The sequence below is a fragment of the Xyrauchen texanus genome, chromosome 40 (assembly GCF_025860055.1).
Source record: "Xyrauchen texanus isolate HMW12.3.18 chromosome 40, RBS_HiC_50CHRs, whole genome shotgun sequence".
NCBI lineage: Eukaryota > Metazoa > Chordata > Actinopteri > Cypriniformes > Catostomidae > Xyrauchen > Xyrauchen texanus.
In genome coordinates this window covers 14976774-14992574 of record NC_068315.1, presented here as the reverse complement: position 1 = coordinate 14992574, position 15801 = coordinate 14976774, and the positions used below count along the sequence as shown (strand labels likewise).

General features: G+C 36.7%; 1 protein-coding gene across 9 annotated transcripts in view; it reads right to left on the bottom strand.

Moving 5' to 3' along the window:
* LOC127633308 (inactive ubiquitin carboxyl-terminal hydrolase 54-like) overlaps nt 1-15801 on the bottom strand; it is a 184927-nt gene that overhangs the window by 54773 nt on the left and 114353 nt on the right. For all 9 annotated transcript variants that reach the window (XM_052112324.1, XM_052112329.1, XM_052112330.1 and 6 more), the window contains exons 6-7: nt 15310-15392; nt 2022-2127 (exon numbers count right to left, since the gene is read on the bottom strand). In XM_052112324.1, coding sequence (XP_051968284.1) covers nt 2022-2127; nt 15310-15392 — 189 coding nt within the window. The remainder of the gene's footprint in view (nt 1-2021; nt 2128-15309; nt 15393-15801) is intronic.

The window sequence follows — 15801 nt, the reverse complement described above, 5'->3', positions numbered from 1 at the left end:
GAGGTAACTTAAAACATTTTTTTAAATCAAATTCAAAAGGTAAAGGAGTTTTCTGGATTCAATTAAAGTTAAGCTCAATCGACAGCATTTGTTGCATATTGTTGATCACCACAAAAAATCATTGTGACTTGCCCCTCCTTTTCTTTAAAAAAAAAAAAAAGAAGCAGGACAAATTGATGTTACAGTGATGCACTTACGATTGAAGTGAATTGGGGCCAATATTTTTAACGTTAAAGTACTCACCTTTTCAAAAGGATATCCACAAGACATAAACAATATGCATGTAAACATGATTTTATTGTGATAAAAGTCACTTACTGTTGAGTGTATGTTACTGCTGTGTAAAAATGATGATGTTATGTCAACAAACCCTAAAAACCAAAAATGAATTTTTACTTTACAGCTAAAACAAATACACAAGCTTCAACAGAAGAAAGAATATAAGAGCTTTTTTAAATTATCAGCTTCACATTTCTGTCTTTAACCCCTAGAAAAATTGGCCCCAATTCCATTGTAAGAGCCTCACTGTAACCCACATGTTTTGCTTTTTTAAAGGAGGGATGAGTAGAAAATATTTTTGTGGCAATCAACATTGTCACAAATGCTGTCAAACTTAACTTGTATTGAACCTGGAAAATTCCTTTAAATAATCTAGCAAACAATTTCAATGCAGAAATTGCTAATAAATTTCACAGACCAAATTCTCAATTAAAGTTAAATTTGCAACGCTGTCTAAAATACATTTTACTCAAGCAATGTAGCACTGAATTAAGCCCCAGTTTGAAAAATGTACAAGCATTTCAATGCTTTTTTAACATACTTAGGCATGTACCACATGACACACAGAAGCCTATCACAGAGAAGCATAATGCATGCTATGCAGTTTATTAGACAACATAACCTTGCATTACTGGCAACAGAAAGAAGATTGAGAGTTGCGCTTGAAGACCTGAACACTTGATGCACAAAACATGATGATGGTAACATGAATGGGTAATTTTGAGTAGAAGTAACTTCAGACTTTAAAAAACAAGGAGTCACCAAACATAACAAGAAAATAAAAATGTAATAACAATGGTGTAAATCAACTTGCAAACAGTGAAACCATGCAAGCTTATTCATTATTCAAGCCTGGTACATGCTGGCAAACCAGCTTCTAAAAGTTAAGAAACAATTTACTTATTTTATTTACCTGTGAAAATTACTCAAAGTAGCAAATTATTATGACAAGATTTTCTACTGTAGGATAGATACATGATGACATATTGTTAAGATAACCAACAATCAAAAATAATATTTACTAATAAGCTAGAGCGTTAACTTTTACCTGTTTGAATCGAGTACAAATGTAAAATGTACTTAATATTTTCAAGTTCAAATAACTATAGTTAGAGATACTTCATCTTTTCTGCTATATTTTTATTTCAGCACAAAATAATTTTGTTCATTGTACAACATCCACAATCTGAATTTAAAGACATAATTTAAACTTTCGTATTGTTACATTTCAATTGCGACAGATCATTGAGTGGGAAAAAATGTAAGCATGACATTTTATTAATTGAGATTTGATTGTAATGTGGAAATTAGGCTTTGATATTATTAGGTAATATCATTTTGCCTACCTACATGGCCTTGATTACATCAGCAGGATGTTGTTTCAGAGGAATTTTTATGGGACATTATGAAAACAAAGTGTACAATAATCAGACCAGAGACATTAATTAATATAAAGAGTAACAATTTTGAAAATGAAAATTGTGTCATAATTTACTCACCCTCATGACTTTCCAAACCTGATATTCTTTTTTATTTATTTTATGTATGCCTTCAAAATACTTTTTTATGTTTTAAGTTTGGGACATTTTTAAGATTTAAAGTGAGTCTCTATCAACTGCCATTGTATTGAAAAGACGGACTGAGATGGTATACCAAATTGCATGAAAATAAGAGTTTAAGCTTGATTGAGAGAAGAAAAAACCTGTAATCGGTCAGAAGAAAAAGTGTGAAATTATGCTTACTGGGCAGTTTCGCAGGTCACCCATGGTGCTGGCATTACGGAGAAGCTCTCCAAACATTTCGGGCGTGGGCTTCTCTTTACATTCCAGCATTCGCACGGCTTGGTTACTGCAGCAGAGGGAACAAGAGACAGACGTGTCCTCAAGCACCAGTGTTAACACTACTGACAGGAAATGTATACATTATTTTACATACATTCCTGCTGAACACACTTCTATGGACAGGATAATCCCTTCCTTTATTTAATGCACTAAACTTAGTGTTACAAGCACACCACACAACAACAACAAAACATATACTGTGTTTAAAAGGTAAAAAGATAAGCTATTATTATTACAACTTTACGATTTTCTATTACGGTGTTATTACATGTAATAACAGCCCAGTCATAAATAAAGAGGGGCTAGGGGCAAAAATGCCCTATCATTGTCATGTATTATTTCAAGGCTTTCTAAAATACTTGAATCTAATTGGTCAATCACTGCATACTGCACTACATTTTATATAATGACTTGTCAACAAGTTGATCATTGTCCCAGGCTAACAATTTCCTTCACAACTGTGCAAGTTTTGTTTCTTTCTTACCACTGCATGTTCTCTCTTCTCACATAATAATATAATTTTAAATCAATATTTCATGCCCATATCTATATTTATTTCAAAAGCAGAGGTTAAATAGGTACAGTCAGTGGCTATTACCACAAAAAACAAATAAATAAATAAACCTCTTCAAGGTGACACAAGACTTTCTTATTCTTTATTTATTTTTTATATATTTTTTATCTCCATTAAACTAACTTACAAATGCTGCAATCAATTCACTCTTACTCCTAGGGGTTACTAAACAGTCCAGTCAAAGGAATAAAACATGATTAAAAGCTATTTAAAGTCTACACAAAGATTAAATGTTATTTGTCTTCGGTAGATTACTATTCCCTTGAAGACACGAGAAACTAATGTAGCAGCAATCTCTCTCTTCTCTCTCCACGTGATGTCCATCAGGAGAGGAGCCACAGGCCTGCACAGAAATCAGTATACTTTAGTGGCTAATGTTTCCTTAAGCTAAGTGTGACATGCAGCAAATCTGCAGTCGGGAACCGTCTGTCAGCGTATTCTCATGAGGAGGAAATGTGCCGAGACAGCCCCTTAAGGACTAAAGACAACCTAGACACTGATGAGACAGATTTACCATTTCTCGCTCTGTCTCACTTACTTTCAGTGAGATTAAGAAGAAAATGACTATCATACTGAAAATTTTAAATATTTTTCTTCTTCATGTAAGCAAACTCCTCTTTTTGCAATTCAGCTTTCATCTATCACAGCAAAAAGGGACAGTTTACCACCAAATGAAAGTTATGTTATCATATACTCACTCTTATGTTGTTCCAAACCCATGTGACTTTCTTTCTTCAGTGAAACACAATAGGAATTGTTGGGCAGAATGTTAGCCTCAGTAACCATTCAATTTTCACTCATTGCATCTTTTTTCCCATCAAAGTAAAGGGTAACTGAGACTGAATATTCTTCCTAACATCATAACATAACATTTTGCGTTCCACAGAAGAAATATAAGGGTGAGTAAATGATGATGGAATTTTCCTTTTTGAGAGAACTCTCCTTTTAATATAGAGTCAACTACAAGTAAGCCATTTGTAGGATGATTTCCCAGAAAAGTGTTATTAAAAATATTGGTCTGTTTGGTTGAACATCCAGACATAACACTGGTAAAACCAATGCTATAAGCTTGGGGAAACCTGTTTCCAGTTCATTTAATGACTAGTGGCACAGCAATTACACATCTTTAATATATTGAAATGGTTACTTTGACCTTGAATTGCTCTTCAAATTGTTTTCCATACAGTGTTAACAATTTCAGATTACAGCTCATCGCATACTGAACATATTAATAATACTGTTAAGAGCGTGGCAAGCATCTTCTTTTTTCCTTTTGCGGATTCCGCCTGCATTTCCATCTATCTATATTCTATGGCGCTACCAAGAGCATTAATTTTAGGAAAATGTAAATTCTCATGGTGAAACATGCATGATAATATAGACGATTTACATGATTAATGGGTGATTTATGAATAGCGTGATGTTATGAAAATTTTTTCGAATCCATTCTACTGTCCACATATGCGAAATGCAATCCATCTCTCACACCTCCATCAATCCAAACAGCAATTTCAATTTAATATGATATATTGCATCAATTGCAACTGATTTAAACATTCATACAGTAGTTGAAACAGCTATTTACCACATTACTCACTTTTATATGTGAGATAAGGGTGCAATTTTGAGATTTAGGTCTTGGACTATGTTTGAAATATGGTGTGAAAAACTTTTAATAATCTACTATGAAAGCCTTCATTCAGGAGAATATTTTTTTATCCCATTGTTTATTAACTATTATTAGGTCCAGTCCTGAAATGTAATTGGACAAATTGCCTTCCAAGTATGTTGATAATAAGTAATGGGATGTTTCTATAGATCTATGGGATGGCGGAACTTTCTTTTCTACATCCGTTGACCTTTGGCTGCCATTGGGCTTTCCAATTTATCCCATTCTCCCACTCGTTCCAAGATGATACATGGGACGAAAGTGTCATAGAAAGGACACAAAATTACGTGGTTGCTTCAGAAACCGTGCTTTTCATGTCACTTTTGCCTTTCCTCATCAGTGAGGTTTAGGTGTTGGTTTAGGGTCAAGATGTCTGTTTTGGACTTCCGGTTATTGCGGCCATGTAGGAAGACGTGTTTTTTGCTGCTCCGCTGCTAAGTTTGCCAAAAAAGTTCCCCTGCTCACTTACAGTTCCAAATAGAAGAAGATTTTGAGGTGTGATGCCTAGCTCGGTAAAGTCACAGAAGGGGAAAGGTGGAACGACCAGACAGTCGAGCCTGTTTGACTGTAGTCTTCGTAACGAAGCAACCAAGGCCATGACTACTCAAACTGACAATGAAAATGAACCTGCAGGCACCAAAGCTGACCAAATACTGGCAAAATTAGGCTCAATGGAAACAGGATTTACCTCTAGGCTTGATAGTTTGGCAGCGACTCTACAAGATGTGAAAAAGGAGATTAGTGACTGCAGTGAACGCATGTCTCATGCGGAGGAGCACATTTCCACCGCGGAGGACGAGCTAATTAGCCTGCAAGCTAAAGTCAATATGCTAAAAACTAAGAACAAAACCATGGAGCATAAACTTATGGATTTAGAAGCCAGATCTCGTTTAAACAACCTACGGCTTGTGAACTTGCCAGAGGGCGCTGAAGGCGGGGACATATGTGCCTTCTTAGAGAAATGGATCCCCGAGGCGTTGGAGAATGAGGGGCTACAGTCCGCTATTGTTTTGGAAAGAGCACACAGAATTGGACCAAAGAACGACAATGCATCACGCCCGAGGACCGTGATAATGAGGTTTCACAACTATAAGAACAAGCAGGCAATTTTTACCGCTGCGCGGGAGAAAAGAGAGGCTTATTACGAAGACCAGCAAGTCCGTTTCTACCCAGATTTGGCTACGGGAATTGCCCAGCTGAGGAAGAATTTCGACCCAGTTCGCGCGGAACTACATAAACTGGGGATTCACCATGGAGTTTCTCATCCCGCGACCCTTCTGGTGACTCACGAGGGCAAAACTCATTCTTTTAAACCCCGGCTGAGGCACACGTCTTTCTCAGGAGAATTCAGGAACACTTACACGAAGAAGAGACAGGAACACAAGAAGATAGAGCCTGAAGATAGATAGAATGTGGTATGGGATTTGTTGTAGGTAGGATAATGACCATGACACGCCCATTTTGTATTTATTTTTATTTTACTTAGTGACTGACACGTAATTATTTTGTACTAAGTTTGAAGCTATATATTTACAAAAGTGTATTATATAGTATGACTGTATACTTCTTTTCAGCAGTGATCATAAGATGTCACAATATTATGAGACAAATTAGGGTGTTAGTGTCATACAACAAGCTGAGTGTTAATTGAAGTGAGCAGGAGTTATAAGTTAATACTTGTTAAAGTGTAGCAGCAGCAGTAGTATTTGGAGTAGGTTAGAGAAGAGAGTGGTTTGACTGATCCTCACAGGTGTGGACCGGTCTTCGTAATAACGGGAGACCAACAGCAGGGGGGTGCCCTCTTAAATGGGGGAGGGGAGAGGGGGGTTATGTTAGTTCAGAGTGTTGGATGTTTGGTCTAACATCCCAATGTGTTATGCCTATAAGCAAGGATAGTTTTACATTGCAAAGCAACCTGGTAAATTTTATTTTTTTCATAAGTTTTGTCTCAAGAAGTGAATCTTAATTTTATTTCATGGAACTGCAGAGGTCTGCAACGTCTTCAAAAGATAAAACAGGTTATGAATATACTGAAAGAAATGAATGCTAAAATTGTACTGTTGCAAGAAACTCATCTCATTGATGATAGTATAAGGGTGAGAAGGAGGTGGAAGGGCACTGTGTATGCGGCATCGTTTACATCTCAAGCTAGAGGGGTTATGACACTAATTCATGAGTCGGTTCCATTTAAAATAAAAAATATTACTAAAGATAAAAGGGGAAGATTTCTAATACTTCAAGGTCTTTTGTTATCAGAAATGCTAAATATAACAAATGTTTATGGTCCTAATGTAGATGATAGCAATTTTTATAATGACCTATTTCTTACTCTTTCAACGCTTCCAGGACTTCATATGATAGCCGGGGATTTTAATTGTACATTAAACCCAGAAATGGACAGATCAACTGGGGTTGACAATTCACATAACAACTGTAGGGCTACAATCCATAGGTTTATGAGAGATTTAAATTTATTAGATATATGGAGAGAGAGAAAACGGAATATTAGAACTTATTCCTGTCATTCGGGTACTTTTAAGACATACTCTAGAATAGATTTCTTTCTGGTCTCTTCAGAATTGCAATCTAAAATTTCTGACTGCTCTTATGACAATATTGTGATCTCAGATCATGCACCATGCTGTTTGGTCTATAAGGATGATAAATTATTAAGAGATCCACCCAGATGGCATTTCCAACATAAATGGTTACAAGATGAAGACTTGGTTAAATATTTAGGAAAACAGATAGATGAGTACTTTCAAATTAATACTACACAAACTACTGCATGCGTTAAATGGGAAGCTTTCAAGGCTTTCCTGAGAGGACATATCATCAGTTACACAGGTTCTAAATCAAAAAAGGCACAGGAAACTAGATTACATTTGGAAAATAAAATAAGTGCCCTTCAAACGAAAGTAAATAATTCTGAAAATATTAGCAATTCACAATTGGAGAAAGAATTATTATTATTGAGAGCTGAATATGATAAGCAGTCTGCTTTTAGAGCTGCCTCAAGTCTTCTATGCTTTAAACAGACATTTTACGAGCAGGGTGATAGGGCTGGCAAATTGTTGGCATGGCAAATAAAACAGCTTGAAACGAAGTCGCCAATCACATCAATAATATCAAATGGGCAGACACTGTTGGATCCAATAGAAATTAATAATGCGTTTAAGGACTATTATGAAGAATTGTATAAAGCACAAGCAACAATTAAACTTGACAATATAAACACCTTTTTAAATAAAATAGATATACCCATTATTTCGGAGGAAGATAGAGTTCATTTAAATTCAAAATTTACAATAGAAGAAATTGGACAAGCCATTGACAGCATGAAATCTGGAAAAAGAGCAGGGCCTGATGGCATTCCTATAGATCTATATAAGAAATTTAAGAATAAACTTTTGGTACCTATATTGGACATGTTTGAAGAAATCTTTCAATCGAATATTCTTCCTCCTTCATTGAATATAGCCTTGATTACTCTCTTGCCTAAGCCAGGAAAACCTTTAGATAAATGTGAGAATCTAAGACCCATTAGTCTTTTAAATTCAGATTTGAAAATAATTTCTAAATTATTAGCAAAACGACTACAAAATACTCTCCCTTATGTAATAAATCAAGATCAAAATGGATTCATCGTGGGAAGGCAGGGCTTCCATAATGTACGGAGATTATTAAATATTATTCATTGTAAACAGGATGCGCCAAATACAGCTCTTCTATCGTTGGATGCCGAAAAGGCCTTTGATAGGGTCGAATGGCCATACCTTTTCCGGGTATTAGAAAAATTTGGATGTGGTAACAATTTTATCAAATGTGTCAAAATATTATATGACAGCCCCACTGCTGAAATCATCACTAATAGAAATATTTCTCAACCGATAGCAATAAAACGCGGGTGCCGACAAGGCTGCCCGCTCTCGCCTTTATTATTCACGTTAGCAATAGAACCATTTGCAATTGCAATACGCTCCCATCCCCAACTCAGTGGAATTACAGTACGACCAACTGAGCATAGGATTTCTCTGTTCGCAAATGATGTGATCTTATTTATTTCGAATCTAAACACATCAATACGGATCATTCTTGAAGTCATCCAGTTATTTAGTGAAATTTCAGGTTACAAACTCAATAAAACTAAGTCTTCTATTTTACTGTTAAATAAACATGAAAGAGCAAACCCAATCCCAGATGTTATACAGTTTAATGTTGTGACACAATTTGAGTACTTGTGGATACAGATTTTACCAAGTTTAGAAAAAATAGTTGAGGAAAATTACAATCTTTTAATAACAGGAATACAAAATTCAGTTGATAGATGGATGCCGCTGCCAGTATCTATAATTGGGAGAATTAACATTTTAAAAATGAACATTCTTCCAAAGCTACTATATCTGTTTCAGAATATTCCCCTCCCACCCCCTCTTGATTTTTTCTCACAAATGAAAAAAATGTTTATACGTTTTCTTTGGAATAATAAAAGGGCAAGACTTCGTTTGTCTTTAATCTACTTGCCTTATGAACGTGGAGGTTTGAAATGTCCTAATTTCAAGCTGTACTATTGGGCTCGCTAACTAAGGTCTATTATGTTTTATTATACTAATCATTCACCACATTGGATAGAAATGGAATCACAAGGATTGAACATACCTCTTCCCTCATATATATACTCAAATACAACAAAAAAACTATTAAGAGAAATTAAAAACCCAATTCTTAAAAACATGATAAAAGTATGGAGTGATGTGAAGAGACTTTTAAAAGATCCACACTGTCTGTCTCAATTTAGTCCATTGTGGGGCAACCAATCTTTTCCACCAGGCAGAGCAGACGCAACATTTAAGTTATGGAACACCAAGGGACTGAAAATGGTTCGAAATGTGTATTTGCCAAAATCTGACATACTGAATTACAAGATAAATTTAACTTAGATAAAAAACATTTCTTTAAATATCTCCAACTCAGGAGTTTTATAGGAGCAAGTCAAAACAATGTATTAACGAAACCCACTACTTCAGACTTGGAAGAAATGTTGTTAAAAGATAGTCAAAAGAAAGGCATTATTTCTCAGTTCTATAATCTGATTATGTCCTACGTTCCTGAAAGTTCTCATGATAGATTTAGAGCTTGGAAAGAGGATTTGTCATTGCAACTTTCAGAGAAAGACTGGCAGGATGCATGTACTTTAGCCCACACAACATCAATAAATACTCGTCTTAAAGTTATTCAATTTAAATGGTTAATGTGAACATATGTGACACCAGTGGAACTCTGTCGATATAATGGAAACATTCCTGATGTGTGTTCAAAGTGTAACCAATGTAAAGGAACACTGGTTCACTGTATGTGGCATTGTACAAAAATTACACTCTTTTGGGAAGAAATAAGAGACATTATTCAAAATATTATTTCCAAACAAATAATATTAGAACCAAAATTGTTTCTTTTGGGCTTATATACAGAGAAGCATAACGATACTAAAAATGAACGTACATTTATAGATCTTAGTCTGCTTAATGCCAAAAGATGTATAGCTATATTTTGGAACAAAACATGTAGACCAAGAGGCACTTTCTGGTTACGACAGCTGCTGTCTGCTCTGCCACTAGAGAGGATTACACATGTGCTAAAAGGCAAACAAGAACTATTTGAGAATATCTGGAATACTTTTATTGAATATGCCAAAGATTTGGATTTAACAGATGACAATGACTGAGATGTGTGGACACTGCAGTTTACTTCAGGACAATAATTTGTATCACCTGATTTGTACAACTCATTTATTTTATTTTATATCTTTTATTTTAAAGAAAAGTGATGAATATTTGTAGATTGTTGCATTGTACAGTGATGGCTTTCTGAGGCATTGTGGTTGTTTGTCTTGTGTTTGTGTATGCACAAAACTTAATAAATATATTCTGGCAAAAAAGATGTCTGTTTTGTTCACCTCTCATTTGCTTTTAGGATACTATTTCATATTTCACTCGCTTGCAGCACCCCCTGCAGGCAATTTCAACATGAAACTGCAGTGAAAAGTGTAATGAAACACATCATTTTGTTTTGCAAAAAGGTTGCCAAGGTCACGTAATGTTCATGAAATCATGTTGTATTTACATTTTGTTTAAAAATGTGTTATTTGAAGATTAAAAGTATGCGGTGTATCTTGATTAACTGCCAATACAATTTTATGTAAATGTTACTTGGCAAACAATGAAAACAAACCATGAATTAAATTATGTACATGATAACACACATTTTTATACACAATTCATTTGGGAGAAGAATTCCAAATGAACCATGTTTCGAAGGGTGAGTAGTTTATAGAGTAGGATTGTAAATCAGTCCTTTCAGAATGATAAATGTAACTCTGTGCTGAAGATAAACCTGTCCAATCTGTTTCGCAAAAGAGAGAAAAAAATAAATCCCATTGTCCATGGCTATGAGTTTTATTGTTTTCTGTGATATGTGTGTGCCTGCTTTAGCAGCTTTGTTTTTGGACGGAAAACACTGAATTAGGATTTTGAGCATATTGCGTAAAGTCTTTATTATATGGTGTGTGTGTGTGTGTGTGTGTGTGTGTCTCCCCACTGAGAGAGAGTATGTGTTTCATGTCATGTGCGAATTCAAGGCCATACAGGTGAACAGGCATCAGGAGCAGGGGAACACATTGTACTATCACATGGCCACGTGGAAAAGCACACAAATTGCTGCGGAGTGACAGTGTATGTGCTCAAGAAAGGGAAACATAGAAAGAGACTACTTGTGTGTGCATTTTTGCATCAGCGTGAAATGGACAACAGCAATTCAGAGTAAAAACTTTGTACGTGTTAACCCCCTTTTTACAAGTTGCCGAGCTTAGAAAACCAGTCAGTGTGTCAATATCTGCGTTTTGCATGTCCCACTGGCTTATAGTTTCTATCAGCCTTTGAGCGACACTTGATTCATTTCAAGGCAGTTCACAAGCATCTTGGCTTGTATGAGAACATCTAATGAACTCCCAACTCAAATGTCCAAATCACATGAAGTATAGTTTGCTGTTCACACCGAAAATTTTTTTGTGTCTGCAGTGTTTTTCAATTGTTTTCCTATGTAAACATGTGCTAGACCTACGTTTTTGAATGCTGCACTGCAGCTCACTCTTTTTCAGCGTCTTGTGCAGGAGTGCCCCCTTTTTTAAAAAACTGTGTCAAGTTAAAAAGATCAACTGTTAGAAACATGTCTCGAAACACTTGAATTCTGCTCTACTCGTGAAAATGCGTCTGTTATTTTTAAGCGTACACTGTGTTCACTTAACTGTCACTTTTCCATTATTCCAAATAGGTATTATTCCCTTCCATTATCAGCTTTTCTTGCTTTGAAATCTTATATAGAAATCAGTGAGCAATGCCTTATATTTTTTTCTTTTTATTGAGCTGTCACAACAGATCTATGTGTGCACATTGGATTCTAAAATGTCTCATGTCGTGAAAAATGCACCCTGACCTAAATGCTCAGCAATATTCTACCAGCACAAGGGCAGCTAAGTGAGCTAATAAAACAATAACATAAGACATTTAAGGAGCATAATTCAGCAATGCATCATAAAACAAGTGAGTAAAATCCTGAATCATGCTGAAAATTTCAGCTGTAAACATGACGATAGTGATTTTTCCTGATGTACTATAGCAGTGTGGAGATGGGGGTGGGGTCGAGCAACCATCTGAAGGATAAAGTGGTAAGGATTTCCACCTGGGTTGAATGATTACTAATGACCGTTCTGTGTTTGCAGCTAGATGGGGGAGATAAAATGCGATTCAGTCCAGCCGAAAAGCTACGTTTGTGTTGGCCACTGCCATTATATTTATATTGACGCTATACCATTGAACTTGAAGCGAACATGTTTTTTGTGTTAAATAAAAGGACATTCCTGTGTTGGAATTGCCGTCTCCCGCTTCCTCATTCCCTGAACCTCAGGATCTTTGTTACTGGTGCCAAAACCCAGGAAAAATGGTGGAAGGATACGGTGCAATGGAATCTTCGCCGCTGGGGGAAATCAACAAGGCCCTCACCAGCATCCAACAGACCCAACACCAGGGCCTCATGGAGTTGTGGAATGAGCAGGAACAGCGCTTTGAGGCTCTCCTCCAGGCCAAAGCAGAGGACCGGCAGGCTTAGTAGAGCTTGTTACCCCAGGAGGGGTTGTCCACCGTGGCCCCGGCTGCAGCGGGCCCATCCATGATGCTCACCAAGGAGGCACAACTCATAGCCCAACAGCTGCCAATCATTAACCTCCTGGACTACACTGCCTTAAGGAAAGCCATCTTGCAACAAGTTGGTTGAAGCCTTGAACAACACCTCCAGTTGTTCCGCTCCCTAGTGCTAAACGAGGTCGGCCGCCCATACTTCTTTGCGCAACAGCCTCATAAACATCCCCACATTGAGCTCTAAATTACTCGCCAAGTGTTAAGGGCCCTTTGAGGTCACACGGCAAGTCAGGGAAATCGATTATGAGGTTAAACGAACGGATAGAGGTGAAACACGTGAAACAACCGTGGAGAGAGGTGGTCCCAATGACTTTGGCGATGGTAGTTCTGGAGAGGGAGGAGATTGGACCTAAGGTGAACTTAAAAGCCAGCGATCGATAGGCAGGCAGACACCATAAATTTACATTCCCGTCTCCTGCTTTTTCATTCCCTCAACCTCAAGAACTTTGTTACATAGGGGTGTCAAACTCATTTTGGGTCGAGGGCCGGATTGGACCAAGTGACATTGCTTGGGGGCCAAAGTTTATATTTATAAATTATATATATTGTATATATATATATATATATATACACAGTACTGTGCAAAATGCCATCTGTTGCAGAGTCATTTATTCATGTATCGGACTAAAGCATTCACCGTGTTTGTTGTTGAGTACAGCCAGGACACACAACGCAATAGAAAAGCGTGCTGTTTTGGTGTTATTTCACGCTACCTTAATCTCATAACTTGGGTAAAATATTTTTATGATGCTGGTATTTCAGCAGTGGAGCAAAGGAAATTTGAAGCAGGAAAATAAAAAAAATGCTGTTTTCATAGTTTACATTAGCGTAAAAAGAGACAAAATAAACCTTTTTGCCCACCAGCCACAGTGGCTGTAAATGCCCAATTTCACCAACCACTTTGATTTTTTTACCAGCTCCTTTGGTTATTCATAAAGTTATATATGAAAACACCACTTCTGAGGCTATAGTACTGGTACTGATGACACACATGACAAATCATTAATGCAGCTGCATGTCATTTGCTTTGTATGGTTATGTATTCAGCGACAAATGTTTGGAATTAAGCAATATTGCACTCACAATGTGTATAAATGCGAACTGCTCTGTGGAAATCAAGCAAACTAAACTTGGAGCACCTCTTGAGAATGGCCTGAGATCATTTGCAGCGTTCTCATGGATGACAAAGTTCTTGCAGTTGCAAACTGTTTTCAGTTGACTTAGATACAGCAGAAACAGTGAGCTCTCTGCAAGTGCATGTTCCATGAGAAGCGCTGTGCTTATGGGTGGCAGAGCTCCTCTGAATACACGGCGAATCAGATGTGCAGCACTGGCTTTTCTATCATATGTTCTTCAAAATATAATCAAGCATGTTTTTCAAACACACATCTTTGTATCTGAAAGCATTTCTTGTCACATGTCACTCCAAGTCTCTCACCACAGAAATAACCCACATTTGTTGGGTTCGTGGCTGCTAATATTAAACTCTGATCAAAAGGAAAAACGCTGAATTTACTAATTTTCATTAACCAGAGGTCACGTCACAAATACACACACAATTAGTTGAAGGGAATCAAGCAATGATATTTACAAGAAAAAGAGAGAACCAGTCGCTCATTGGCTGGAGCTTAAGGCTCAATAAACCTAACTAAACCTGTTCATGTTGTCATCATTTCCATGAGAAAAACTTTAAAGTGGGAATGTGTGGCCATGGAACTTGTGTCACCCTCAGACATGTGTGGCGTTTGCCGACAGACGTAACACTGTGCATGCTGAATGTCCCGTATAAATAAATGAAATTCCACTGACGATGCAAGCTATAACATCCATGCAACTCCACAAATTTAAATGTTTATCTGTTCTGCTGTTGCTTATAAAATATTAATATACTTAACCAACTTATAGGCTAAATCAACTTGAATTTTTATGCTTATTAATTTATTCTGCAAATCATCCCAAGGGCCGAAGACGACTCGTTGGCGGGCCGTATGTTTGACACCCCTGCTCTATAGAGTGGACAAAATGAAGGAGAGGGGACCGTGTAAGATTTCATACAAAGGTGTACACTACAGTCTTCAAAGACAAAGGACAACTGGCTCTAACAAGGACAGAAAGAAATGTGGAAGGCCCAGATACATCTAAACAAGAGGATAAGTACATCAGAGTCTATAGTTTGAGAAATAGATGTCCTCCTCAGCTGACAACTTCATAGAATTCTACCAGCTGAACACCAGTTTCATGAGCAACAGTTCAATCGCTCACACACAGCCCTAAGTCCGAATAGATCACTTTCAATGGCCAGACTGCATAATTTGTGCACCACAAGGCAGGGCAAAACAAACCCTGTGATTTGTGGAGTTTGGATATAGCAGTTAGCAGTGATATGGCACACAGGCATAGTGGTTCTAACTCTGAGAAGGTTACCAAGGTTGTAGGTTAGAACCTTCAAGGTGTAATTCATGTGTTTTCATCATTGTGCCATAAGTAAGACACTTAATATTTCCCATAATATCTGCCTGGAGTAATATTAAAGTAATATTGCTTGAGGCACAGTTCCTGCTATACTGTAAGTGTTATTTTGGATAAAAGCGACTGTTAAATGAATACTCAATTACTTCTTAAGCTATGATACCCATGTATGTGGGTGCATGTAGTGCAGATTCTGTTGCAATTAAATCATGGTTCTTCACTTACCAGAGAGAGGTGGTGGAGATGTAGTGCACCATCTGAATGAAGGGAAGAGGGTCAGACGTGGCTCCACAGTTATTACAAACACACTGGAAGAAGGAAAAAGTGCACACATATATAACTAATATTGATTTAAAGATAATATAATAGTTAGCTTTCTTTTCACAGTCTCTCAATTAAGTAAACAAAAGAGTGAATTTCCACTAATTATAATATCACTCCTTTAGTTTTTAGTTGCCACGATTCTATGCACTCCAAAAATTAAAAGCTTGACATTTATTGAAAACATATTCCAAGTGTTTTTCACTTCTTTCTCTACTCAAAATGTAAAAATAAAACATGTTTTCTTTTGACACATTTTTATAATTTTTCCTGTTCCCTCAATTTCATTGTATCTTCAGAAGTCTTTTGCAGGTAACAAACCTTACAAACCTTTAACTATCCAGTTCCTTAATGACAACATCCTCTAGGAAGTGACATCATAAAACAGCTTAAAAC